The 26,368-nt window shown below is 40.6% G+C and overlaps 1 protein-coding gene across 3 annotated transcripts in view; it reads left to right on the top strand.

Moving 5' to 3' along the window:
* The first annotated feature begins 17,324 nt into the window (after positions 1 to 17,324).
* Glrb (glycine receptor beta) overlaps positions 17,325 to 26,368 on the top strand; it is an 82,959-nt gene continuing 73,915 nt past the window's right edge. Inside the window, exons 1-2 of one of the 3 annotated variants that reach the window (XM_004868544.4) lie at positions 17,325 to 17,467; positions 18,437 to 18,587. In XM_004868544.4, coding sequence (XP_004868601.1) covers positions 18,466 to 18,587 — 122 coding nt within the window. In that variant the 5' untranslated portion in view covers positions 17,325 to 17,467; positions 18,437 to 18,465. Of the gene's footprint in view, positions 17,468 to 18,436; positions 18,726 to 26,368 lie in introns of all 3 variants that reach the window. The other 2 variants (XM_021247455.2, XM_004868545.4) reach the window with 2 other exon arrangements.

Here is a 26,368-nt window from a genome sequence, read left to right as displayed (position 1 = left end):
TCCCCGACCATTATAAAACCAACCCCTTAAGCCCCTCTTCAACAGTGGTTCCGTTTCGGGCAACCCTTGCTGTCTCACTGAGAGCAGACATCTGTACTCTTGCGTGCTTGCTGAATAAAACTACAACTTTGCTTCGACGCTTTCTCTATTTGATTCTTCCACAAACTTCTGCACCCTCTGAGAGTCAGGCCCCGGACTGCAGGGAATCTCCACCCGTCCCCGCCTGCAGCGCCATTGTGTGGCAGGAGCAGTGCTAAATGCAGAGGCTCTAGTGAACTCTAAATTATAACCTCTCTCAGAAACACCACATCTCCGTAGAAAGAGGTAAACAAGTAAACAAGCAAGCAAGACGGCTGCAGATGGTGAGAAGAGACCAAACAGCTCAGTGAAATGGAAAATGACATAGGGTACTGATTTAGACCAGGAAGCAGGAAATGCTCAGAAAATCTTCTAGGTAAAGGCAAAAAGTGAGATTCTAGCTGTCAGAAAAACTGATAAAAGGGCCAGGAATTTAGCTCAGGGGTGCTGCTACCTGCCTCACACGCACAAGGTCCTGAGTTCAATCCCAGGTACCAAAAACAAACAAACAAACAAACAAACAGAAAAATGATAAACAGAGATTCCTCATAAAATTCACAACTGGAAAAATTGACAGGAAAAGGCAGGAAGAAGAGAGCGGGCAATGGGCTGAAACTGGTTGGTGTTACATGATGGGAGACTGGGAAGATAATGGTGCTTTTTATAGAAATAATAAAGTAGAGGGGTTTGGAATAGAGAAGGTTGGAAAGATCTAGAAGGATTATATACTCCTATTTTGGGACCCTTGCAAGATCTGCCAGTAGGCAAGTATAGGCTGGGGCAGAACAAGGTTTTTATTTTTAGATTTTGGAAAGCCTTGTGTTATGGCTATGTCTACAAGTCCTCCACAAAGCCTCATGTGGTCTTAGGTGGGGCGTTTTCAGAGCTGGCTGGACCTAGAGTGTGTGATTGATTCTTGGTGCAGTGCTAGGCCCAGGCAGAAGGGTACTGGATTAAGGGTATGAGTGCTACCTTCCCTGAGTAGTTTGAATGAGATAAAAACAAAGACTTCTCTTGTTGCTTTTGCTTTCTTGGCAGCCATGAGCTGTTGCCCCTCTGCCATGTGCCACCCTGCCTTGGAGCCAGCCGATTATGGACTGAAACCTCTACAAACTGTGAGCTAAATAAGCCTTTCCCCCTTTAACTTCGAGTGTCAGGTATTTTGTCTCAGCAACGAGAGAAATGTAATTAAGATACCTTGTTATATTGAATGATACTCCTTCAAGAGCAAGTGTGAAATGAAGGTACAGGGAGTGAGAGCACTGACGCCTAAATCAGAAAGTGGTAAGATTGAAAATACAGGGCTAGAATTTGATCTTGGACAGGAAAAGAAACAGAGAATAAATATCTTGATTGAGTAGGAATAGACAAGAAGAGTCCATATCAGAAGGTTTATTGAATTGACATCAGAGGATTTATATTCTTATGGCTTCTACTTTCTCATCTGTTGAGACTGAGTAGGAAGAGGGACTTTGGAGATCTGCGGAGATTGTAGAATGTGTATAAATTGACTATGGAAAACACGAGTGAACATGATAAGACTCCTGGACCTATGAAAGGCTCATCTATACAAATGCCATTTGAATTATTATGTAAAGTAATTAATTCATTGACTCCATTTTGGAGAAAAGAGGAATTCGGTTTCACTCAGGGTTGGAGTTTTGCCAAAGCAATATAATAGAAGAATGATGGGTTAGAGAGGATTCTTTGAATTGCCTCAACACAGTTGATATTCTCTTCATGTCATTGAACTGAACTGAAACAAAACAAAACTCACAAGCTAAAGCCAGCTCCCCAGTTGTTTCTCTTTTCAGCTGTCCACACCACAGTGCTTGATCCTGCCATCCCTGTCCTGCGACTTCCCCTCATGCACCCTGGCACGGCTAATCATCACTGTCCTGGGGATGTTGCCCCACACCTCTCTTAGACATTCTTTGCCCTTCCTCTGCACCCCAAGACTCTGCCAACCTCCGGCTGGCATTATTCTCTGAAGACTATTGCAACCTCTTCCACGTTCCTCTCGCTCCTTGTCCTGTGGCTCCAGTCACCATCTCCAAGTGGCTCTTCATGTGACTATCCTACAAAAACAGATCTAGTTATCTCTTTTGAAGATCCTTCACTGCTTTATTATAACCTATGAAATGGATGTCACTGTAAATGAGAACCTTCATGATACAGTCCCTGGCAATTCCATCACCTTCTTTTACTTTATTCACTCTTTCTTTATTCCAATTGCTAATTCTTTATATTCGAGCAAAATACTTTTTAGAGAAATATGGATTTGATTATATTCAAATCTTCACACATGTTTTACTACTTATTAGAGCTTCCTTTTCTCGCTTGGTAAATCTGGCACATTAATTTTATAATACCCAACTCAAAAATTATCTCAATGAGAAATGGCAAATCCTCCTCTCCCTCCCCTAAGCTAATTAATGACACATTCCTTGGGCTCAGGAAGCCGTGAATACTTCATATGTGAGTCTTACATTGTAACTATTATTATTAAAGTTAGTTGTATCTCTTAGTACTACCCTACTAGAGAGTGAAGTATTTAAGAAAGGGGACAGTATTGTGCTTGATTCATCTTAGCATACATAGATGGTCATGACATTTGGTGGTATGGCCCCAAGTACTACCATCTCCTCTAGTTCATTGGTAGTGAAATCACTCTTTTCCGTTATTAAGGGTCAAGTTGTGAAATTTCTCCTCTTTTTCTTGTACCAAGTTCTCCTTTACTCACTGCTAAGAGTGCATGTTGCCAGCAAGTTGGCAAATTGTTTCAGGCATCAGATCTACCACTTGATGGAAGTTAGTTTTGTTTGCTTCTTTCTAGTTGATTATCCACTTATTTTACCATTTGTACTCATTTAAGGCTAAATATGGACCCCATTCATATTATTTGCAATTGTTTTATATCTATCTTTTCATCAGAACCAAAAAGTGACTTAGGTAAAGTATATCGTTTTGTACTTTCTCATAGTATCCATATAACTTATTGCTCATTAAATAGCGGTTTATTTTTTTCTCCAGAATATCTACAGGGTTGGGGCATTTCTATTTCCTTCCATATCCAGCATTTAACCTAGTCCTTCACCTTTACTGTGATATCTGTTAGAAGGATGGCTAGGCTTTCTACCATCAGTCTCTTATTTTACCTCATATTCTACTCAAATATAAGTGAAAAATATTGTTTTCACTACCCCTTTAACATACCAGGAACCTCTTACACTTTTTTCCACAAAGGAGCCTTTTCTAAATTATATTGTTTGGACTCCTAAGTTTATGGATTATTTATATATGCAACCTAAAAATAGTTTCTTGGTCAAACACATTTTCAAAACCCTGGGTATCACAGTCTGCCTGAGCTTCTGTAAAAATACCATATACTGAGTGACTTAAACAATAAACTTTTATTTCTCACAGTTGTGGAGGCTAGAAGCCCCATGATCAAGCTGTCAGCAGATCTGGGGCCCTTGCTAGTTCACAGCTGCAGTTGTGTTGCTGTGTTCTCTTGTGGAGGGCAGAGAACTCTCCAGGGATCCCTTCACACGGGCACGGGCCCCTGTGCATTAGGATCCACTTATCAGGTCTAACTGTTGCCCAAAGCCTCTATTTTCTGCTACCATCTTCCTGGGGATTAGGGTTTCAAAATAGCAAGTTTAGAGACAAAAATATTCAACCCATTGCACTGGGTGAAACAATGTTGAAAAGTTTCTGGTTTATGACATAAAAATCAATAAGCCAAAACATTTTCTAAATCTTACAAAGAAAATATAATAGGCATTTTACTTTTTGTTTTCCCCTCTGAAGCATCCTGACAACTAATAGTGGATGGAACATATTTTAGGAAGTGCTCATTGAATTTAATCTTAATATTTTACTCTAATCCCATTTTTTCTAACCCAAAATAATGTTTTCTTGACTCTTCTTCTGGCACCTTTGCCAAAACCAGCCTGAGAACTGAAGCTTAACTCTGCCCTTGCTCTGTCTGATGACGTTGTTACCTTTTGGCCAGTGTTCTCCTTCTGCACCAGTACAGCATGTAAGTTCTGTCCACAAAGCTTATGAAATCAGGTTAGAGAACAAGGCAAGTGAGCACATGCCTGTGATTCCAGCTACTCGGAAGGCTGAAGCAGGAAGATCATAGGTTTGAAACCAGCCTGGGCAATTTAGAAAGACCCTCTCTCAAAATGAAATTTAACAGGAAGAAGTCAGAAAGATCACAAGGTCAAGCCCAGCCTGGGAAATTTAGCAAGACCTTGTCTCAGTATAAAAAATGGGCTAGGGATGTTGCTCAGTGTGAAGATCTAGGGCTCAATCCCCAGTATTGAAAAAAAGAAACAAATAAATAATTTTAGTGAAATATAATCATCTTAAAAATCCCCAGCAAGCTTAAGTAGTTGCTCATGAGGATATTACAAGAGCACGCTTGGTAAGCCTAATCTTAAAGTCTTATTTTAAAACACTTACACTTTCTTAAATATCATGAATACCTTCAGCTGACTTTTAACATATTGGTAGGATTGTTGTGCATTCACTTGCTTATTTCTAAAAAAATCACTATTGTGCTAGTTCTTACTGATTCCTTCTCATGCCACATATATAAATTACACATGCCAGTTTGCTGATGGACTAATAGGGAGCAACTGCAACAATGGCAGATTTGGTTAGAGCTTTCAGTTGATCTTTCTTGATGTTAGGAAACCTTGAGGAATAAATTATAATATGATAATATTTCTTTAATATTAATTGTGTATTTGGGTCTTGAAAGCAGGAGGTAGTAACAATAAAATCAAGATTGACATCGGTGGCACATTTTAAAAGTTAGATTTCAGGAGTGCTTATCCCACTGAAGTCGCATGACCACTGTGGAGCACAGAACAAGAAGCTGTGCTCTCAGGAACATCTGAGATCCTGGCTGGTGGGAGACACCATGACCCCTTCCTGTGCTGAAGGGATCTCTCAGCTTGCTGGAAGAGGTAACTATCACTTTGCTCCATGTGCTAAGAGGTGCTTTTAGAAGAGATTCTGTCTGACTTGAGTTACCAGCCATCTGCTCCTGCCACAATAACCTTCAGCATTGCTTCAAAAATGCACTTCATAAGCTGTCATTACTCACTAGAAAAGAACACACACATCACTCCCTGAAACTGATCTGAAGAGGAGGTGAACCTTCTGGGTTGACATATTGTAACCTCCAGCTATGAAGAGGTGAGCTGCAAGGGCACCAGCAGCACACATTCCCTCCCACACCCCCAGTGAAATGAGAAGACACATAAACAAGTCTCAAAACCAGACGTCCAGATCACCTAAAGAAACCTCAAAGGAAAACGAGATGGAACAATACAATATTCAAACATGTAGATTCCCTGAACTGGCAACAAAAGAGGATCTGGAAAAAATGAAATCAGAACTATTTTCTCAGGTACCAGCAGAGATTGTGCCAGACATGATTAATAAAGCTAGAGAGGACACAGATGAAAAATAGACAGGCTGAGGAACATGATGGAATCCCAACATAGGAAACAAATGGAATACATAAAAGAGATGCAAACAGATTTCCAGGAGATTAAAAACTCCATTGAAAGTCTGCACAGCACAATGAGCCAGAGTGAGGACAGAATTTCAGATATAGAAGACAAGATTGGAATTAGTGACCAGGAAAATAAAAATTGCTTTAAAATTGTAAGGGAACATGAGAAATCAATCCAGCAGCTGCGAGACGATGCAAAGAAGAATGACATAAGACTGATCGGAGTCAATGAAGAAACAAGAGAGAGTGCAGATGACATAAAAAAACTGTTCAGAGAAGGAATGGCAGAAAACTTCCCAAGCAGGGGAAAAGAACTTGGCATACAGATAAGGGAGGCATATAGGACTCCAACTAGGCTTGATAAAAAAAAATCTACACATAGGCATATAATAGTTAAGATTCCAGAAAACCTCAAAATTCTACAAGCACTTAGAGAAAAGAAACAAATCACATACAAAGGAAAGCCCATCAGAATCACAGCAGACTTTCCAATGCAAACCCTCAAGGCAAGAAGAGCTTGGAGTGATGAATTCCAAGCCCTAAAGGAAAAGAGCCTCCAACCCAGATTGATGTACCCTGCAAAACTATCTTTCAAAATTGATGGAGAAATAAGATACTTTTATGACAAAGAGCACTGCAGGAGTTTCATGAATACCAAACCAGCAATCCAAAAATTTTAGACAATATCCTAGGAAAACACAATGAGAGTTACAATCTCAGGAAGCCCAGCAAAATGAATCCATTGGGCACAACAACAAATTAAATGCAAAGGGAGAGAATCGAACAAAAAGAAAAAGTCATGACAATGATAAGTCAACATGTATCAGTTGTAACCATCAATGTTAATGGTCTCAATTCACCAATCAAAAGAAATAGACTGGCAGAATGGATCAAGAAGCAAGATCCAACAATATGCTGCATACAAAAAACACACTTGATTCTGAAAGAAACTCATAGACTGAAAGTTGAAGGGTGAGAAACAATACTCCCATGAGACAGGAACCCCCCAAAAAGCAGGAGTAGCTATCCTCTTTGCAGATCAAGTGGATTTCAAACCAACACTGATTAAGAGAGAAAAAGAAGAACACCACATACTCTTAAAGGGAACAATCCAAGAGAAAGTGATAACAATCATAAATATATATGTAGCAAACACTAGTTCACCCAACTATAGAAAACAAATACTAACGGACATGAAACTTCAAATAAGCACTAATATAATAGTAGTGAGGGACCTCAATACCCCACTGACACAAATAGATCAACTAGACAAAAAATAAGCAATGAAGTACTAGAACTCAATCAAACTCTCAAACAAATGAACTTAACAGATGTTTATAGAGTGTTCCACCCTGCAAAATCAGAATACACATTCTTTTCAGCTGCACATGGGTCATTCTCCAAAATAGACCACATACTCACTCAGAGAACATATTTAAGTAAGTGGAAAGGAATTGAAGTTATCCCTTGTACATTATCAGACCATAGTGCAATGAAATTGGAGATCAATAGCAAAAGAAACTGCAAAAATTTCATAAAAACATGGGAATTCTACAACACACTTCTGAATAACCAATGGGTCACAGAGGAAATTAAAGAAGAAATCAGACACTTCCTACAATTAAATGACAAGGACAATACAATATATTGGAATCTATGGGACACAATGAAAGCTGACTTATAAGGGAAATTCAGAGCAGTGAATACTCATATTAGGAATGCAGAGCAAGCCCAATTAAACAACCTGATGCTGAACCTCAAGCTTCTAGAAAAAGAAGAGCAGGACAAATCCAAAGCTCATACAAGGGAGGAAATTATAAAGATTAGAGCAGAAATCAATGGAATAGAGACTAAAAGAATGATACAATCAATGAAGACAAGAGTTGCTTCTTCTAAGGAATAAACAAAATTGACAAACCTGTAGCCAACCTTATCAGAAAAAGGAGAGAAAAGGCTCAAATCCATGCAATTAGGAATGAAAAGGATGAAATCAAAACAGACCCAGCAGAAATCCAGAGGATCATCAATACTTACTTCTAGAACCTATATGCCAATGAGATGGAAAACACAGAAGATATGGACAGATTCCTAGATATGTATGAATTACCAAAGTTGAACGAAGAAGACCTAAAGATACTAAACAACCCAATATCAATCAATGAAATTGAAAATGTAATTAAAAACTTATCAACTAAGAAAAGCCCAGGCCCTGATGGCTTCACTGCTGAATTATACAAGACATTTAGAGAGGAGCTACTGCCACTACTGCTTAAACTCTTCAATGAAATTGAAAGGGAAGCAATACTCCCAAATTCATTCCTGGATGCAAGCATCACCTTGATCCCCAAAGCAGAGAAGGACCCAATCAAAAAAGAAACTTATAGGCCAATCTCAAAAATGAACATAGATGCAAAAATCCTTAACAAGATATTGGCAAATAGAATGCAGAAGATCATCAGGGAGATCATACACCCTGACCAATTGGGATTCATCCCAGGAATGCAGGGATGGCTCAACATACGCAAATTAATCAATGTAATACACTATATCAATAGAGCCAAGGACAAAAACCATATGATTATCTCAATAGATGCAGAAAAAGCATTTGACAAAATGCAACATGCATTTGTGATAGAAACCTTACAAAAATTGGCATAGACGGTCTCTACTTCAATCTGACAAAAGCCATCTATGAAAAACCAACAGCCAAAATGATACTAAATAGTCAAAAACTGAAATCCTTCACACTAAAATCAGGAACAAGACAAGGATTTCCAGGGTCATCATTCCTGTTCAACATAGTTTTGGAAACATTAGCCACAGCAATTAGATAAGAAAAAGAAATAAAAGGAATAAAAATAGGAAATGAAGAAGTCAAATTGTCATTATTTGCAGGTGACATGATACTCTACATAGAAGATCCCAAGAACTCCACCAAAAGTCTTCTAGATTTAATAACCATATAGAGTAAAGAAGCTGGATACAAGTTCAGCACACAAAAATCAATAGCTTTCCTGTACACAAATGACAGACTCACTGAGATAGAAATAGGGCAAATAATTCCTTTCACAATAGCATCCAAGAAACTGAAATACCTAGGAATCAACCTAACAAAAGAAATCAAAGACCCCTTTTCTGAAACCTATAGCACTCTGAAAAGAGAGATTGAAGATGTTATCAGAAAATGGAAAGACATCCCGTGGTCCTGGGTAGGAAGGATCAAAATAGTGAAAATGGCCGTTCTTCCAAAACTGGTATATAGAGTCAATGCAATCCCAATTGAAATCCCAGCAGCATACTTCATGGACCTTCAGAAAACAATCCAAAAATTCATTTGGAATAAGAAGAGACCCAGAATAACAAGACCAATTCTAGGTAAGAGAGTCATGGTAGGGGATGTTACAACTCTCAACTTGAAACTATACTACAAAGCTACTGTGATAAAAACAGCAAGGTACTGGCAAAGAAACAGACCTGATGACCAGTGGAACAGATTAGAAGATGCCGAAACAACTCCAGACAAATTCAGCCACCTCATCTTTGACAAAGGAGCCAAACACCCTGGAGGAAAGATAGCCTCTTTAATAAATGGTGCTGGAAAAATTGGGTTTCAACTTGTCAAAGATTAAAACTAGGCCTATATCTCTCACCATGCACTAATCTAAAATCAAAATGGATTAAAGATCTAAATATTAAAACAAATGCTGAACCAGCTGGAACAGAGGTTACATGAGACTCTTGAAGATATTGGTGTAGGAAAAGATTGTATGAACAAAACCTCAGTTGGCCGTGAACTAGCACAAACAATCAACAAGTGGGATCTCTTCTTATTAAAAAGCTTCTGCACAGCAAGAGAAACCACCAGCAGTGTGAAGAGACAACCCACAATGTGGGAAAAAATCTTCACCTGCTCTTCCTCAGACAAAGGTCTACTATCTTGGATCTATAAAGAACTTAAAAACATCAGACCTCCCAAATTTAAAGACTCAATCCAAAAATGGGCATCTGAAATGAACAGACATTTCTCAGATGAAGAAGTAGAAATAACAAATAAATATATGAAGAAATGTTCAAAATAACTCATCATTTGAGAGATGCAAATGAAAACAAAGCTGAGATTCCACCTCACCCCAGAAAGAATGGCTGCTATCATGAAATCAACCAATAACAAATGCTGGCGGGGCTGTGGGGAAGGAGGAACCCTGCTCCACTGCTGGTGGGAGTGTAGACTGGTGCAACCACTGTAGAAATCAGTATGGAGATACCTCAAAGAACTAGGACTGGAAGTCCCATTTGACCCAGCGATTCCCCTGCTGTGGATCTTCCCCAAAGAATTAAAAGAATCATACCACAGTGATATATGTGCACCAATGTTCATAGCAGCACAGTTTGTAATAGCTAAAGCTTGGAAACAGCCCAAATGCCCATCAACTGGAGACTGGACAAAGAAAATGTGTTTTTTTCTAAAATGGAGTACTACTCAGCCATAAAAAATGAGAAATTAGAGACATTTATAGCTAAATGGATGCACATTGAGGTGATACTCTTAAGTGTAATAAATTGAACACACATGTGTAAATACCGAATAGATTCTCTAGTGTGAGAAACTGAAAGTGTAAATAAGGACTAAGAGGTATGATAGATAATGTGAAATAGGAAGAAAAGGTGCAAAGGGGGAGGGGAAGTGGGAGGGGTAGGGGAAAGGAAAGAAGGGAATGGAATCAGTATGAGAAAATGAAAAAATAGTAACAAATTCTTTGTAAATAGGGAGGGATGGAGGTGTTGAAGGGAGGGCAGGGAAAGGGGAAAAAACAAGAACCAAGACAGATTATGTAAAGGTGCAAATCTGCAAGGATGAATGGCATTATATTGTACACTTAATATGTACCAATAAAATTAATTTTTTAAAAAAGCAACTTATCTGAGAATGATAATCACTTAGTGATATCTATCTGGATGCAAAAAGTTTTGGCTATAATCTAGGATTTTGATATAATTATCATTGTATTAACCTTCACAACCCTGAATAATTTATATGTTTATTTGTTTCTAAGGGACATTCTTGAAACAGTATAATGTGTTTTCACAGGTGTGTTTTCCTCTCTTTTTTCTAAGGACTTCCGACATGTATCTAATTTTCTAAATGCTGTATCATATCATGTGGGCACTACTGCAGTGAAAATTTGACAAAGTGTTGCAATTTTTGTTTGTAATTGGGGTGAAACCCAGGGCCTTACTCATGCTAGACAAGAGTGTACCCTCAAGGTGCACCCAGCCCTGAGCCCTGGAATGTACCCGAAGTCCATAACATCTGGCCACAGATGAGTTCCACGCGGATGGGCAGATGTTAAGGCGAGGGCTCAACAGCTCTGAACTGTGCCCTCAATTCAGCGAGACAGAGTGCAGTGTGCACATTCACACGTAAGATCTCAGTCACATTTCATATTCCTTGATTTTACCAGACCATCACAATGAATACAGTGTTCAGGTCCAATATTTGTGTCACTCTCATGTCTTAGTTACTTTTCTCTTGTTGCTAAGATAAAATACCCGGCACCCAAAGTTAAAGGAGCAAAGGTTTGTTTGGCTCATAGTTCGTAGAGTTTTCAGACCATAATTGACTAGCTCCAAGGCAGGGTGGCTTCACAGAAGAGAAACAGTTTATGGCAGCCTGAAGGCAGCAAAGCAACAAGGGACCTTAACAATATCTTTCTGTCCCTTTTTCTTATACAGACTTCTTAGGATGAGGAGGATTCATGCCATTAATCCCAGTGCCCTTGGGTCTGGCACTGCACCATGAATCAGTCACATGCTCTAGATCCAGCCACCTCTGAAAAAGTATGTGGCTTTGGGGGGAGATCTAAACACAAGTCCTAACACCTAGATTTCATAAGATGTTACTGCACATACTTTTTGCAGTCACAAACAAATTTTTATTTTTTTATTGTTATTTCTTTGGTACTGGGGATCAAATTTGGGTCCTTGAGCTTATGAGGCAGGTGGCAGAACCACTGAGCTAAATCCTCAGCCCCACAAACAAAATATTTTGATGACCCAGTTTCCAGAATAAGGCATTCTTGGATACAGATATCTCTGACTAATAAGCTAGTAAAGTGACTTTGGAAAGTTATATTGTAACAAGAGTAGAATTGACCCCACAAATTTGTCAAGGAAATAATAACTTCAAAGTATCTTGCATAGTATTGAAAATGATGCACTATATACACCCTCAATTAATAATGATAATCATTCGTAGTTTTGTTTTTTAATTATTCTTTTTTCGAACAGAAAAACATTTAAGTAAAAAAATTCACCTCTTAGCTAATCTTTAAGGCCAACCTGGAGTTGGAAGACTCTGGTCTAGAACAAAAACAGCCCATTTGGATCGCTTTTCTCATCACAGCCAGAATTCCCTATAAGCATGTCAATGTCTAACAAAATCTACTTCCTCTCTCCTATGTGCAACTGGAACCGGAGGTTTTTGTTTGTTTGAGGTGTCAGGATTCAATTTCAGGCCTCACACATTCTAAGCACTGAGTAACATCCCAGCCCCAGGAGCCCAGGGCCTTAATATTGTGACAGGACATCAAACGTGAAGGAATCCTATGCCCCTTCTCTTTCAATTCTATTACCCAGGATAAGTTAATTTCCCTTTCTGAAACACAGTTATATATGTGAATAATTTGCAAATAAATCTTGAAGTTCTAAAAGCATAGCATGAAATATGTTTCTTGTAATTTGTCAGGAATTAATAAAATGTGCGGTTTTTTTAAAAAGTTAAAAAAATAATGACTTTATTAGAGAACACTTCTGAGCCAAGAAAACATATGAAAGTGATCATGAGTTAGCGAATTCTTTTTATTATTTTAATAAGAGTGCGTGTTAGATTTCTGTCACTATGAAAGTGTCCCTAAGGTAATGAACTTGTAAAGAGGAGAGATTTATTTTAGGCAATGGTTTGAAAGGTCTCAGCCCATGGCTGCTTGCCCCGGCCTCTAAGTGGACCATGGCAAGGAGCAGCTGGCAGAGGAGGTCTCAGGAGACGAAGAGACCCTTCCTTCTCTCTGCTGAGACAAAATGCCCCACCCCCAAAAGTTAAAGGGGAAAGGTTTATTTAGCTCACAGTTTGTAGAGGTTTCTGTCCGTAATCAGCTAAGGCAGGGTGGCATAGCAGAGGGGCGCTGCAGAGGAGAAACAGTTCATAGTGGGCAGAAGGAAGTGTTGTAGTCAGGGTTTTGGCAAGGGAATACATTAAATAAAGGACACAAAATTTATAGGAGTATTTTATGATAATTACCCAAAAAGTCAAGTGCAAAGGAGTGCAAGAGATTAACCACACACTAGAGGCCCAAAGGATCCAGGTGAGGGCCTGGATCCCAGCAATGTCCCACACAAGTCCAGCTGAAGCCCCAGAGCCCACGGCAATGTCTCATGCTTGTTTGTATGGAGAGTCTGCACCCGGAAGGCCTGAAGGCCAGTGGTGGGAGCCAGAAAATCTACGCCAGTGGGGTGAAGGATTTGTACCACTGAGCTGAGGGATCCACACTGGAGCCAGGAAGTGATGCGCACGGTGAAGATCAGAGCTCCCCTGATGAGAACAGCAGCCATTCCCAGGGACAATGAGGCCTGAGCTCCTCCTCCGACAAGAACAGCCTAGTCTGCATCAGGAAAACCATGCGCAGCATGATTCTCTTAGAGAATCAACAGCCCATGCTCTTCCCTGCCAGTTATGTTTTTATAGCTATTGGCAACAATGCTCAGGTGGATCCTCCATGTCCAGACCGTGCTGATTCAGTTCAGCTGGGTGTTACAAGTTGACCATTATTTAATCCACTACAGGCAGCAAAAGCAACAAGGGACCTTAATAGTATCCTTCTGTCTCTTATTTTATCCAGACTACTTAAGGCAGGTAGTACTCACTCCCGGTAATCCTAGTGCCCTTGATCCTAGCACTGAACCATGAATTGATCTCAGCACCACACACCCTAGATCCAGCCACCTCTGAAAAAGCCACCTATGACCACACGAGGCTTTGGGGGCTCATCTAGACATAAGTCATGACCAAGAGAGACAGAGGGACTAGTCCACATCTCAATTTCCTTCAACGGCACAGTCCTACAACCAAACTTTAGTATGTCTCACCTCCTTGGGGTTCCTCCACCTCCCTGTGGTCCCAGGCTGGGGACTGAGCTTTCTCCCATGAGGACATTCTAGATCCAGAGTCTAGCAAGTTCTGACTCATCAACATCTTTAATGTCAATTCTTGCTGTTTTTTAAATTTATGAATAGTGCTCAGAAGATGCTGAATAACCAACCCATTTTTTCATCATCTTTGTGTAATCCTCTCTTTATCTATATTTATACTTTCATTATCTATTTTGAAAAAAGTTAAAGGTGATGAATTGGAGAAACCATCAGAAACAGGTGGATATGTGTTATGGCTTGCGTCTAGATGTCCCCCAAAGCCTCATACAGTCATAGGTGGGGCTTTTCAGAGGTGGCTGGATCTAGAGTGTGTGGTGCTGGGATCAAGACTGTGATTACTAAATCAGTCCACGGATTGGTTTGGCATACTTCTGAGTAAGATTAAGGGTGTCCCACCCTGGGTGTGAGGGATGCAGCCTGGATAAAATATAAGGCAAAGAAAGAGGGTTACTGGGGTCACTTGTTGCTTGCCACTTGCTGATTGCTGCTTTTGCTGCCTTCTGCTTGCCATGAACTGTTTCCCCTCTGCCATGTGCCATCTTGCCATGGACTCAGCCGATTATGTGCTGAAACCTCTACAAACTGTGAGCCAAGTAAACCTTTCCTCTTTTATCTTTGGGTGTCAGGTAGTTTGTCTCAGCAATGTGAAATGTAACTAAGAAAACATGTCTTCATTGCAAATATCTGCTTATACTGGCAAATGGACTGAAGTTTTCATAAAAATCTCATGAATATTACAATTCAGGCTATCATTAGAGATAAATAAGATTCATATAAAAGAAAGATAACACTATTCTTTAAGGCTATTTGGGCAGTGACGAGGGCAGAAAGTAGTTACATCATATAAAAAATGATTTATAGGAAAACATCTCTCTTCTTCCAGTGTTTGACTTCCTGAACCAACACACAATATTTAGATCTGCTTTTAGGATTTATGGCCAAGTGAAATAAAATTAATGTATAACGGGCTATGTCTGGGTACTTGGAAAGTAGGATTCCTATTCAGTGTTTTGAGATGGGGCTACAAAACTTTTCAAACATAAATGTAAAGAAAAGAACCAAAGGTAGAAATAGATAATAGGGCACTCTTACTAGTCGGCTTTTTATTTCTATAACTAAACACCTGTGCAAGCTAGTTAAACAGGAAAGAGGTTTATTCAGCTCACAGTTTTGTGGGGTAGAGATCCGAAGGGAACAGCACAAGTTCACGCTAAACCGCTAACCCTCCCACCCATCGTACCATGGCAGGGGGATCCAACCCCATCCTTCTGTCTGTGTGATGCTTGTGCTGCTCCTTATAAAGCCATTAAGAATCAGTCCAGGGCTAGACACTCATGACCTAATCCAATCACTTCCCGAGACCTCTGCATAAACTTCTGCAGAAAACGTCCATCATCAAAAGTCTGTCATTCCATTAAGCAAAGTGAAACAGAAGCAGAAGTTTCTTTGCAGCCTCTCTTCTCTGCACCAGATGCCAATTACTAACCTGCTCCATTCCTGGAACAATCCTTCAAATCATGCATTGTTATTTTCATTGTGCTGATAAGGAAACATGGGATTTAAAGGTCTTCAGTAACTAGGCCAAGATTTATTTTTTATTCATTCAACACCACCTTTGGGAAACTTGGGAAACATCAATGGACACTGAGCTAAAATTTTAGCTAGGAAAGCATTGCAATGTCATATTATAAGTATACTGTATGATACAAAGCAGTAAGTACTATGGAAAGGAAGAAGAAAAGCAGGTTAAAAGGGGTCAGAAATCCTTGGATGGGGAGAGTTTGTACTTCTCAGTGTCCCTCCACGACAAGGTGTTGGCTGAGCAAATTGAAGATGTTAGGGTGGAGATCAGTGTCTATCTGCGGTCCGGGGAGGAGCTTTTGGGGCAGAGGGAACAGCTGGAGCCAATATGGGAAGTCCGTATCTCAGAGTGCCTGGGGCGGAGCAGGCAAGGGCGGAGGGGAGAAGTCAGCATTGCTTCGGGAGGTAAGGACACCTGGGTGAAAGGCCACGGCACACAGGTTGGTTTCTCATCTCACTGGGGGATTCCCCTCTGGGTTTTGAGGTGAGGAATGACCTAACACGACAGGACACATTTGGAGGGGACCACTCTGCCAGCGTTGCTGGGAAGACTGGGAGATGAGGGAGGGCATGGATAAGCAGGAGGGCATTTAGACATGATGGCGGCTCCGTCCAGGTAGGCTGAACCAAAAATAAATGTAAATGGATTCTGGTATAATTTCAGAGCAAACCGGACTTCTCCAAGGACTGGGAGAGAAAATTTGGACAGCTTTGTAGGTTTGGGCCCGAGCAATGCGAGCTTCCGTGAAGCTGTTGACCGAGAAGGAGGGAGAGGGTGGAGCAAGCGCGGGAGAAGCACTGTTCAGTTCCAGACTTGCTGGCGTTGGCACTGTATTGAATGTGAAAGGCGAAATGTTGAGAAGCCCTCTGGAGAGAGACTGCAGAGCTTTGCAGAGGCCCATCTGGGGAAGAATTTGAGAGTCGTCCGCACGGTGCCTAAAACCATGCTGGTGGATGAAGTCACAAACAGAGTGGATGTAGATAAATGAAGTGGGCCAACACTTGAGAGAATGGGGGGAAATAGATGGTCTCATGCTACCATTTTAGAACCGCCCTCTCTCATATTATAATGTAAAACGGCTGCATAAATTCAGATAAGCAGATTATTTCATAGAAAAAAATTGCACTATAGACACGATTCCTCCGCAGGCCTGGAAGAGACTCTCTTAGGTCCTCGACTGTCTTTCCTCATCTTTGGGCAAAGCAACCCACAGGTCCATTCCAACAATCAGAGGTGCTTTTCTTACAAATAGCCTCTTTCTCCATCCGACTATGGGCAGGGGCCAAAGCCAGAGACCCTAGCAGGAAGCACAGGAATCTAAACATCCCATCCTTCCTAACTTATTCATTCTTCTATTACTTGGAAGTTAGGTATAAGGTGGTCTTCAGTTTCTGAACTGGTGTGGTTACACGGAAACCAATGATCTTGTCCCACCTTACGTGGCATATTCTGCAAAAATTAATTCGTAAATGTGTGTTATGGGTACCCTTGTGGTGTATAAATCTTTGCACTCCAAAGCCGTGATCTGACCCCACCGGGAAGCATTCGAGGAGAGCCACTGTTCAGGTAAAGTAAGGGCCACTTGGCGAGGGAAACAGCGATGGCTCCCTAATGCCCTCCAATCTGGGCACAGTGCTCAGCGGGGGAGGCTATCAGTGGGTGCATCTCAGATTCCCAGTGCAGCGTCCAAGGCTGTTTGCTTAAGAGAAATCAGGAGCACACATGCTAGGAGTCCTCAGGCGCCCTTGGAGACGCGCGTCTCGACGGCCAAGAAGGAGCCCCGCACGAGGGAGGCCGAGGCGGACTGCGCCCCAGCGCTCAGCACCCGCAGCCTGGAGCGCAGCCGGCACTGCAGGCCGCCGGCGGGAGGAGCCGCGCGCTCCGCCGACCAATCTGGGTCCGGCGCCGTCACCGGGCTAGGGTGAGACGTCAGGCTGGGAGGGGCGGGGGATCGCGAGCGTCCGCCCGCCTCGGCGCGGCGCGGGATCACCTGTCGTCCTCTCGGTCCGCGCCGCGGTCACCGCTCCCGGCGGGCGGCGAGGGGAGCGGGGCCGGGCCGGGCTGCGGTAAGGGCGGGAGGGGGCCGGGAGGGGGCCGGGAGGGGCCGGGAGGGGGCCGGGGGCGGGAGCAGAAGCGGGGAGCGGGGCCCCCAGCGCGCCGGGCCCGGCCTCTGCAGAGGCGGCGGAGCGAGCGGGCCGCCTGCGTCCGCGGACCGAGGGCTGCGAGGCCCAGGCTGCCGGGCAGGCTCAGGCGCTGGCTAGTTCATTAGACACGATTCTCAGCTGAGCGTGAATAACGCGGTTAGAGTGCAGCTCAGAGAACACTGCAGCGCCTTCTGTCCCGACCTCGAATGTCCGCAGCAGCGGTGTTCGCGGAAAGGCTGGGGTCTGCTGCGCCGTAGGGCCGGACTGCGGTGCTGCGCATGGACCGGGTGAAGGGCAGGCGCCTCTGGGGTGAAGAGCAGCTCGCAGATGTGGTCCGTGCCACCAACTCAGAGGGCGAGGCTCTTTGATACCAATTGTTCTTTACCTCTGCCAGTCATTTCATAATAAAATAGCTTCATTGCTTTTGAAAAAAGATACATACCAAATTAAAATAGTATAGACATTTTAAAAGAAGACAAAAATAATTTCAATATTTCATTGGCGATAACCATTTTAATACTGTGTTAACCATCTCTCCTGGAATCTTTCTCAGCGAGTTTGGACATCGTGTCCAATTTGGTATCAATTTATAATTTTTATAACCCTAGAGTCAAATTTTATAACAGTAACCTAGTATACCTCATTGGAATCTTGTTTCCTATGTGCCATTATTTAAACTGACTTTTACTACTATATAAAAAGAGACTCTACTGCTACTATATAAAAGGGAATCTAATATATAGTGATGCGTAGCCACACAGAACTGAGCGAAGAGGATAGGAAATACAGACGTGCTTGTCCTTTGCCTGATAGTCATTAGGTGCTGTAGAAGGACAGTCGTGTGTATCATTTGCTTCGTAAATGTAAACACTTTCTTGTTCTCTCTTGTAGATCGAGCTCCTGAAATTTAATTTGTCAAGATGAAGATTTTACTGGCAATCGCCTTTTTTATTTTAATTGCTTTGTGGGTTGAAGAAGCCTATTCTAAAGAAAAGTCTTCCAAGAAAGGGAAGGGGAAAAAGAAGCAGTATCTGTGCCCATCGTACGTCCTCCAGGTCTTACCTTCTTATACGGAGAAGCGGTTTGGTTGCAAAGCCACGGTGGTTGTGAGAACCCAAACCCACACAGCTGCTCCTGTCAGATTCCCTACTCATTTGTTTCGCGGGTAGAAAATGACAGGGTAAAGGGGTTTTAGAATGCTGCACTTCCTTGTGTTTATGATGTAGTTTTATAAAATTTCACTTTTGTTGCGGGTTTATATAATTTTCACTCATCATTTGCAAAATGAGAAAAAAAGGTAGTATCGCTTTCTTGTGCGAAATCTGCTACTTTAATTGGATACTGAAATTGCATGTTTGGAGCAAATATTAGCTCAGAAAGTTGATTTAAAAAAATAATACAAAATGGATATTCTTTAAAATTTGATAGCTAAACTATGACCTCACAGTCCATCTAGTTTACATTGACATATGACAGCAGGAAATTCACATGGTAGATAAGATCTCTATCTCAGTGTTTGTAAGAGATTTACATTAGGAGATTAGGGTATCAAAAGAAATATCTCTAAATGTGAAGTTCCTTGTAAAAACAAAATATTAATTTAAATATACCTGCCCAAGATAAAGTTTTACAGCTTGGATTTTTTTTTTTATAGGCAGGGCTAATGTTACTGGTGAATAAAAGCAGATAATAGCTAATAGAGCAGTTGAACAGAATACACATAACTCTCAGAAAATTTAATGTGTTTTATGTAATAGCACAACATATTCAGTGATCTGTAATAAAAATTAATTTGCTATTACAGGTCATTTTTCAACTAAAAGTGCCTACATGTCACATTGCTCATAGCCCACACTGTATGTCAGCATCATCATAAAATTCCGTTACTAAAGGTCTGTAGGAAACATTTTGGGAGATGTTGTATAGGGAAGGACATTGAGCTGCCATTCGCATGAGTGTGTAAGGCTAGAGGTTTGGACACAGCGTCATGGAGATAAAAAGCCTAACGTGATATAAAGTTCCATATTAAGGAATAGCACCCGAGTTTACCTTTGTTAGTCCTATTTACTCAGCACTCTGGGGTCAGGCCAGATTTCTGGGTGTCAAACACAGTGGCCTTGAATGCTGTGTGTGTCCCTCCTCGGTCATGCTCCCAGGTGGGCATCAGCCGGCGGTAGTGTTCAGGGTTGTAAGAGCCCCAGTGGGCAAAGGTCACCGGCCTCACGGTCGGAGCTATAACTTAGCAGTGTTACTTAGCTGGGCATTGCGTGTCTCACTTTTCCCAAGGGAGGGGATGTGATTACAAGTTTCAGAGAGCTTGTGTGTTAGTTCTCAGGCATGGTGACCCTGTGTGGAGCAGTGGGCTTGGTGATGAGGCTCCCTTCAGCGGGGAGTGGGGGCCTTCTGTCTCCCCACACACCCTTATCAGAGTCTCCTGCCAGTTGTCAGGAAGATCTGGGCAGCAAGTTTTTGAAAACTTTTTTAAAAATTTTTTTGTTTTTGTACCAGGGATCGAACTCCAGACCTTGTGCTTGCCAGGCAGGCGCGGTGCCAGTGAGCTACCTCCTCAACCCTGGTCAGCAGGTCTTAAACTACCATGCATTCTCCAAGAGTGGTGTGGAGCACATTCTTTCTCTTCTCACAAATCCACTATTAAATTACCTTACAAATAAAACCAGACTATTTGCATTTGTGCTGTGGATAGTTATTAGGACAGACTTTTAAAGCCCAATTCAGAAGACAAAGAGTGAAGTGATAAACTTTCTCTTTGGTACACATGGGAATCTTTAATCTTCAAGTGCAAGGAACCATGTATTCCTGATAAGCCCGCATCATAGTGTTTTAGACGTGTTTTACAATTAATTGAAATGTTGTCTTTGAAATTTCTACCATAATTTTAAATTGAGTTTATTTTTTGCAATTGTGAGACTAGATAATGCTTTATCAATAGTTGGAATGGTGACAGTGCCAAAAATCTGGATTTTTAAAAAGCAGATGAATCTTGGAGAATTAAGAGTTGTGTATTTTTGAGGATCTTATTAAGAACCTGACTTACTTACCACTGACTTATGAACTTCAGAACATTAGGGTGATCTTTGGTTGTAATTGGTTCTTCAGACACCAAATTAAGCATCTCAGCTACAACAGTGGGCTGTGAATGAATATGTAAATGGCTTAGGGTTATAAAATGATCTAGTCCGTTCAACTTCTGTAAATTGATTATATATAAATCATCTTGACTAAGAGGAGTGTTTGAGATTACAAAGTCCACAAGTTAGGGGTAGACTAGAGTAATACTTCTCAATATAGTTAAATATACTACACAGCTTTTTTGAGTGGTTTTGGTGAAGCAGTGGCACTATACAGATATAGTAGTTAATTTATGAAAAACAAGACTGAAGTCTTCCAGTTTTTTGGTTATAGCAGAAGTTTCTCCCAAAGGCTATAAATAGAGGAGATATGTTTTAAAATACATAAGAAATAGAAATAAAGGACTTGGGTTCCTTATTATTCTACAGTATTATTTTTTAAATGTTACAGTATTTGTGCATATTAGTAATACAGAACAATAGGGCTTGTTTTGGTGTATTGGTACATGCTGATGACATGACTTGGTGATTTTCATCCCTCTCTCTTTCTGCCCTCTCTCCCCTGCCCCCTTCCCCGTCTCTAAGAGTCTGCTTTCTGGTTTAATTTTGATGTTAAGTTCAAATTAGATCAGAAATTTTCCTAGCCTCTTCATTTCATTTCTTTAAACCTGCATTGTTTCGAAATGCTAGAAAATCATAAAGTGATGATGTTAGTCCTTATTTTTTTGATGTGTGAGTGAAGTAGCATTATAAGGCTAATGAAATACCTAATGAGGTGGCTTCCAAAATTTGTAGAAAATTAGTATGGATTAACAAATAAATACATCTTAAATTACTAGAAGTATTTTAGGCAAGTCCTTGCACACAGTTACTTTTTACAAAATGTGTAGGTTGCAATTGTCTTTAACCTGAATATGTTGGTCTTCCCTTTGGCTTTCTGTTCTGACTCTGATTTTGTCCAGATCCATGGCTGGAATCATCACCAGCACTAACAGCTCCTAGGTCTCTGTGTCCAGCTCAGTCCTCTCTGAGGAGTGCCACCTCCATCCATCCTGCTGTCCTACCATGAGCTCATGCTCATCCAAACATGATAAAACCTGAATCCAGAAGCCCTCCCCACCACTCATAACACAGTGTGGAATAGCATCCCCAGCTCCTTCGCCATGCATACTAAAAGCCTGGGGACCAGCTTCGCCGGTGGTAGCGAGCCTATGGTGTGCACGTCACCTCAGGCACACGGAACCTCTGTGTCAGCACCAGAGCCAGGTGCCCCCGCAGCTGAGCGTCAGATAACAGCTGTGTTTTCTAAAGTAAAACCTCAGTGTTCAGGTTCAATTGCAGTGTTGGCGCTTTGTGATTAATAGGTGGGCTTGGGTTGTAGCTTGGGCACGCGGTCTCTAACAGGTTCGCTGTCGCTGGGCTAGACCTTGTCTTTCTACTTGAGCTTCTCAAATTCTATAGTTACCTAGACTTGTCAGTTTAGCCTTTACCACCTCTGGAATCTCTCTTTGGCTTTTATTCCTCGAGGACCTTGCTTTATTGCTCTTCTCATCTCTTTGTTGATGTCCCTGCTTCTTGTCTTCCTCCATGGGCCCCTATTCCCCACTGAGCCAACAGCGTCCTTTCCAGCTCTCAGATCCAATCAGGTCAGTCCAGCACTGAGCCCTTCGAGGGGCTCCTTAGCCTTCCATGAAAGGCTCAGATTCCTGGATCCACACATGTGAGTCTCAGCACCTCCCATGTCTGCTCCATCCATGCCCCTGCCGCTTCATCGTGCACACCTGGCCCCATCTCCACACGCACCTTGGCAGGTGTTCTTCCCTCACCTAAAAGGTCAGCGTCCGCTGCCTGTCTGCTTAGCTCCTGTCTCAGTGGTCCTGAAACAATCGTGTCAACAGCCATGAAATCATCACATTCACAGCTGATTTCTAAGCCTGGGTGTCCATCCCAGACCTCTCTGAGGACTACCAGGCCCACACTCTCAGCACTTTAACCTGACTCACGACGTTCAGGCTCAGACTCAATTCCAGCCTACATCCTAATAGCTCCTTTGGGAAACCTTTCCTAATTTTTTGGAGGGTCTGTGGTTGGAACCCAGGGCCTTGTGCATTCGAGGCAAGTGCACTGTGACTGACGCACACTGCCAGGCAATTATGTGGATCTGATTAGATGATCACACTCTGTCCGTTCACAGTTCCATAACTGCCTCTCATGTTTCTAATAGGTGACGGCAGTCATCAGCTCCAGGGTGTTTTTCACCCTATATGGTAAACTCCTTGACCACAGGTTTTCCTTTCATCCAATCTCCAGAGAACATCAGTGCTGACCGTAACATATACATCTAATGAAAATTGGCCTAAAGAGTGAATCAAAACCTACAGGCTTTATCAAGTCATTATATCAGGATTTGATTAATTGACTCAAGAATAACTTATATATTCCCTATGGATGATATTTAGAAATACGGGCACAATAGAAGGGAAAGTAGAGGAGTTAGCAAGTAGGGAATTAGGGAACATCTCTATCCTGGAGTAAGGTTCCTGGTAGAATTTTGGCCTTGCTCTGTTCTGTATTATTAAAGACTAACACTGTACAGAGAAAACACATCTGAACTGAGGATATGTAATATTAGGGTATGCAGCAAATATGTCAGACGAAATTTAGAACATTGTGTGCTCACGTAGGGTAGAGTGATAAACTAGGTATAATAAGAGTGAAGTATAAATTGCATTTTGACCCAGATATTACCTGTATAAGTACAGTATAGGGTGGATAAAAACAGAGCATGGCAGTGTTGATTTGGAGAAATATTAGACATTGTAACATAAAAATGAATATATGTGGGAGTATGTATAGAATTTAAGAAAGAAATGTTTTGTTTTAATAATTCCATGTCAATTGTATTGCTTTACTTAATATCAGCAAAGAATATAGAGATCTGTACACTGTATGAGTCAATATTTTTAAGGCAGAAATAATAACAGCGGAAATAATGAAAATCGCATTAGAAAAAGCTGAAGAACCTGAAGATTGAAAGTTGTTTTTAAATTGTTAGAAAACTGTGATAGAGATCAGAGGTGGATTTTTGACTTGGCCCCAATGGTTAAGACCCAGGAGTAATTAATTGAAACTATAGGAAGCAATGGTTTTGCCTTCAAATTCAGAAGAACTTTCTAATAGGGACTTGCCAAGACATAATTGACCAGAGAGAGAGGTAATAAAGTTTCTTATTGCCAGAGGCACTTAGGCAGGTGAGGTAATTACTCAGTAGTGATATTTATAGAAGATTTGAGCATTGGAGAGGAGATAGATCAGATGTTGATATTGAAGTTCATTTCAATTCGTGAGACTTTTAAGATTCTGTAATTCTAATCGTTTGATTTTGGTGTTATGATTATTCTGTAGCAAAACGACATGGAAAGAATCATCATTTTACAAATTTTACCTTAACCCATTTATTTAAATTGATTTGCCTTTATTTTTATGCATTGACCTGGAAGGTTCTATATATAGAATAAACCATATCTTGGTCTTTAAAAACCTTCAGTGATGGAATTCTTCCTTGAATTTTTATGAATAATCAGATTTTCAAAACTATTGCTTTCAAATCCAGAAATATCTTTTCATTTCTTACCCAGTCCACTAAAAATAAATATGTCAGGCTCCTATACTTCTGAAGAAAAAATAATTTCAGGATGATGAATGCAAGTGATCTAATCAATGCCTATCATAATTAAGAAAAAGGCATAAGTATACAGACTTATACTTGTATGTATGTTATATATGAAACTAGAACATACTACAATATATTTGCAAAATTTTTGATTGAATAATAGTAATAAAAAAATCAGAACTATCTCAGCAAGCCACAACCTCAAGAAAGCCAAAACAAAAGTTTTCTATTTGTATTTTTGCTCATAACAGAGGTAATCACACGTGTAACATTGAACTTCCCAGGCAGTACAGTGTATCAGCACACACTGCCATGTTGGCCCTCTCCATGCTGGGGGAACTTTTGCCTTTTGTGGGAGACTAAACTTCAGACATCCGGTAGCTTACAATACGTGGATCTAATATACTTCCAAGTTGCATTTGAAATCTCTCCTCATTGCTCCTACTTTTGGCTCATTACTGTATTTTAGATTGAAGAGGTTGTGAACAAGCTCTTAAGGGATGAATTTTGCTGTTACTTAGTGTATGGCTATATATATGGATATAATATATATATATTATATATGTGTATATATATATATATCTCCTATCTTCTATACTAGTTTTCATCCATACTCTTGACATTATAGCTTTAAAATCATTACATGAATAACTTTTCATTTCTATTCTGGTTCTTTGTGATATTAGGAAAAATGTGACTTGTTTCTGGGTAATCACAAGCTAAAAAATTTTAGATGTAAATGTGTTTGATATCTTCTATGCAATTTTCTTTATCTACTTCACAGAGACATTGAACCATTTAATAAGAGCATTTGTGTAATTCAGTTCTGTATATGGTAAGAAAGATGAAACTGTGAATAATCCAAGCCATAATATAGTGTTGAAATATTAGCCATCTTCTTATTCTGATTCTTTCTTTCATGTAGTATTCATTAGTTTTAGTTTCAGTTTTGTTCCAGTTTCCTACTTCCCTGTGGAAATGTTCAAGAAAAATGCATTGGACAGAAGATGAAAGGCTGATTGGAAAAAGATATGGATAATCTATAAAATGCATACCCTTCAGGATTGCCTATAGTATTATTAATATATGTCTAGATCAAATATTTTGCAAATATTTGCTCATGTATTTTCTTACTACCTATTAAAGAATTCCACCATAATGGCATGCTATTATTTTGCGATCAATCAAATTAATGATCTTCCATCTCCAAATATCTTTCCAGTTTTTGAAGTTGGCATCCTTATTATTCCAGTTACTCAGGCATAAAACTTAAAGTGAAATCTGCCTTTCTTCCTCTTAAAATGATCTCCAGTGTCATCATATTGATGTTTCTTACCGTCTTTATCAATGTCTCTGTTACACATTTTTCTAGTTATCCACCTTGCTGTTTTCCTTGCTCCTTATTATCCATTTTAACATTGTTTTCATTCTCTCAGTCTTCTGAGAAGCAACCCACAAAATCTCCATGCTGTTGATAATCTAGTATATGAGTGCTACCCTGATTTTCTGGGGCCTCCCTACTTCATTTTCCAAACTTATCTGAAACTACTCTCTAATTTTAGAAAGGCTGATCTGCCTGGTACCTAACCTTCTCTTGCTATTATTTATTTATGCTGGAAATGACAACTCCTTCCTTACTTTTTCCAATTTTACTAGTTCTTTGGGGATTAGCTCAGCTGTTACTTAGCTAAGCAGACTTTAAATAATTAGAAGTTTTAATTGGATATATGAGTGATATGAATTAGTGGCATGCCATGGCAGTTTAAACTTTTGATGCCTGGGACATGAATAGAAATACAACATTTAAATGGGGAAAAAGTGTTTATCTTGTGTTGGGTATTTCACCTGGAGTATTATTGCTAAATTCTAGTTGTCATCATTTATGACAGTGACAATTATGTAGAAGTTTATTTGGAGAGTCACCATCAGTGTTGAATTAACCGTGAACGTCGTCAGCTGTTGTTTGATTAATTGTACTGCAGGTTTTTTTCTTTGAAGAAAGAAGAGTAATCAGCTTTGATTTAAGGTGTCATAGAGAGTGAAGAGACTTCTTTGGTATAA

This window comes from Heterocephalus glaber, unplaced genomic scaffold (assembly GCF_053883595.1).
Source record: "Heterocephalus glaber isolate CG9 unplaced genomic scaffold, H.glaber_assembly_v1.0 deba00001737, whole genome shotgun sequence".
NCBI classification, from domain to species: domain Eukaryota; kingdom Metazoa; phylum Chordata; class Mammalia; order Rodentia; family Bathyergidae; genus Heterocephalus; species Heterocephalus glaber.
This window is presented reverse-complemented; position numbering and strand designations above follow the sequence as displayed.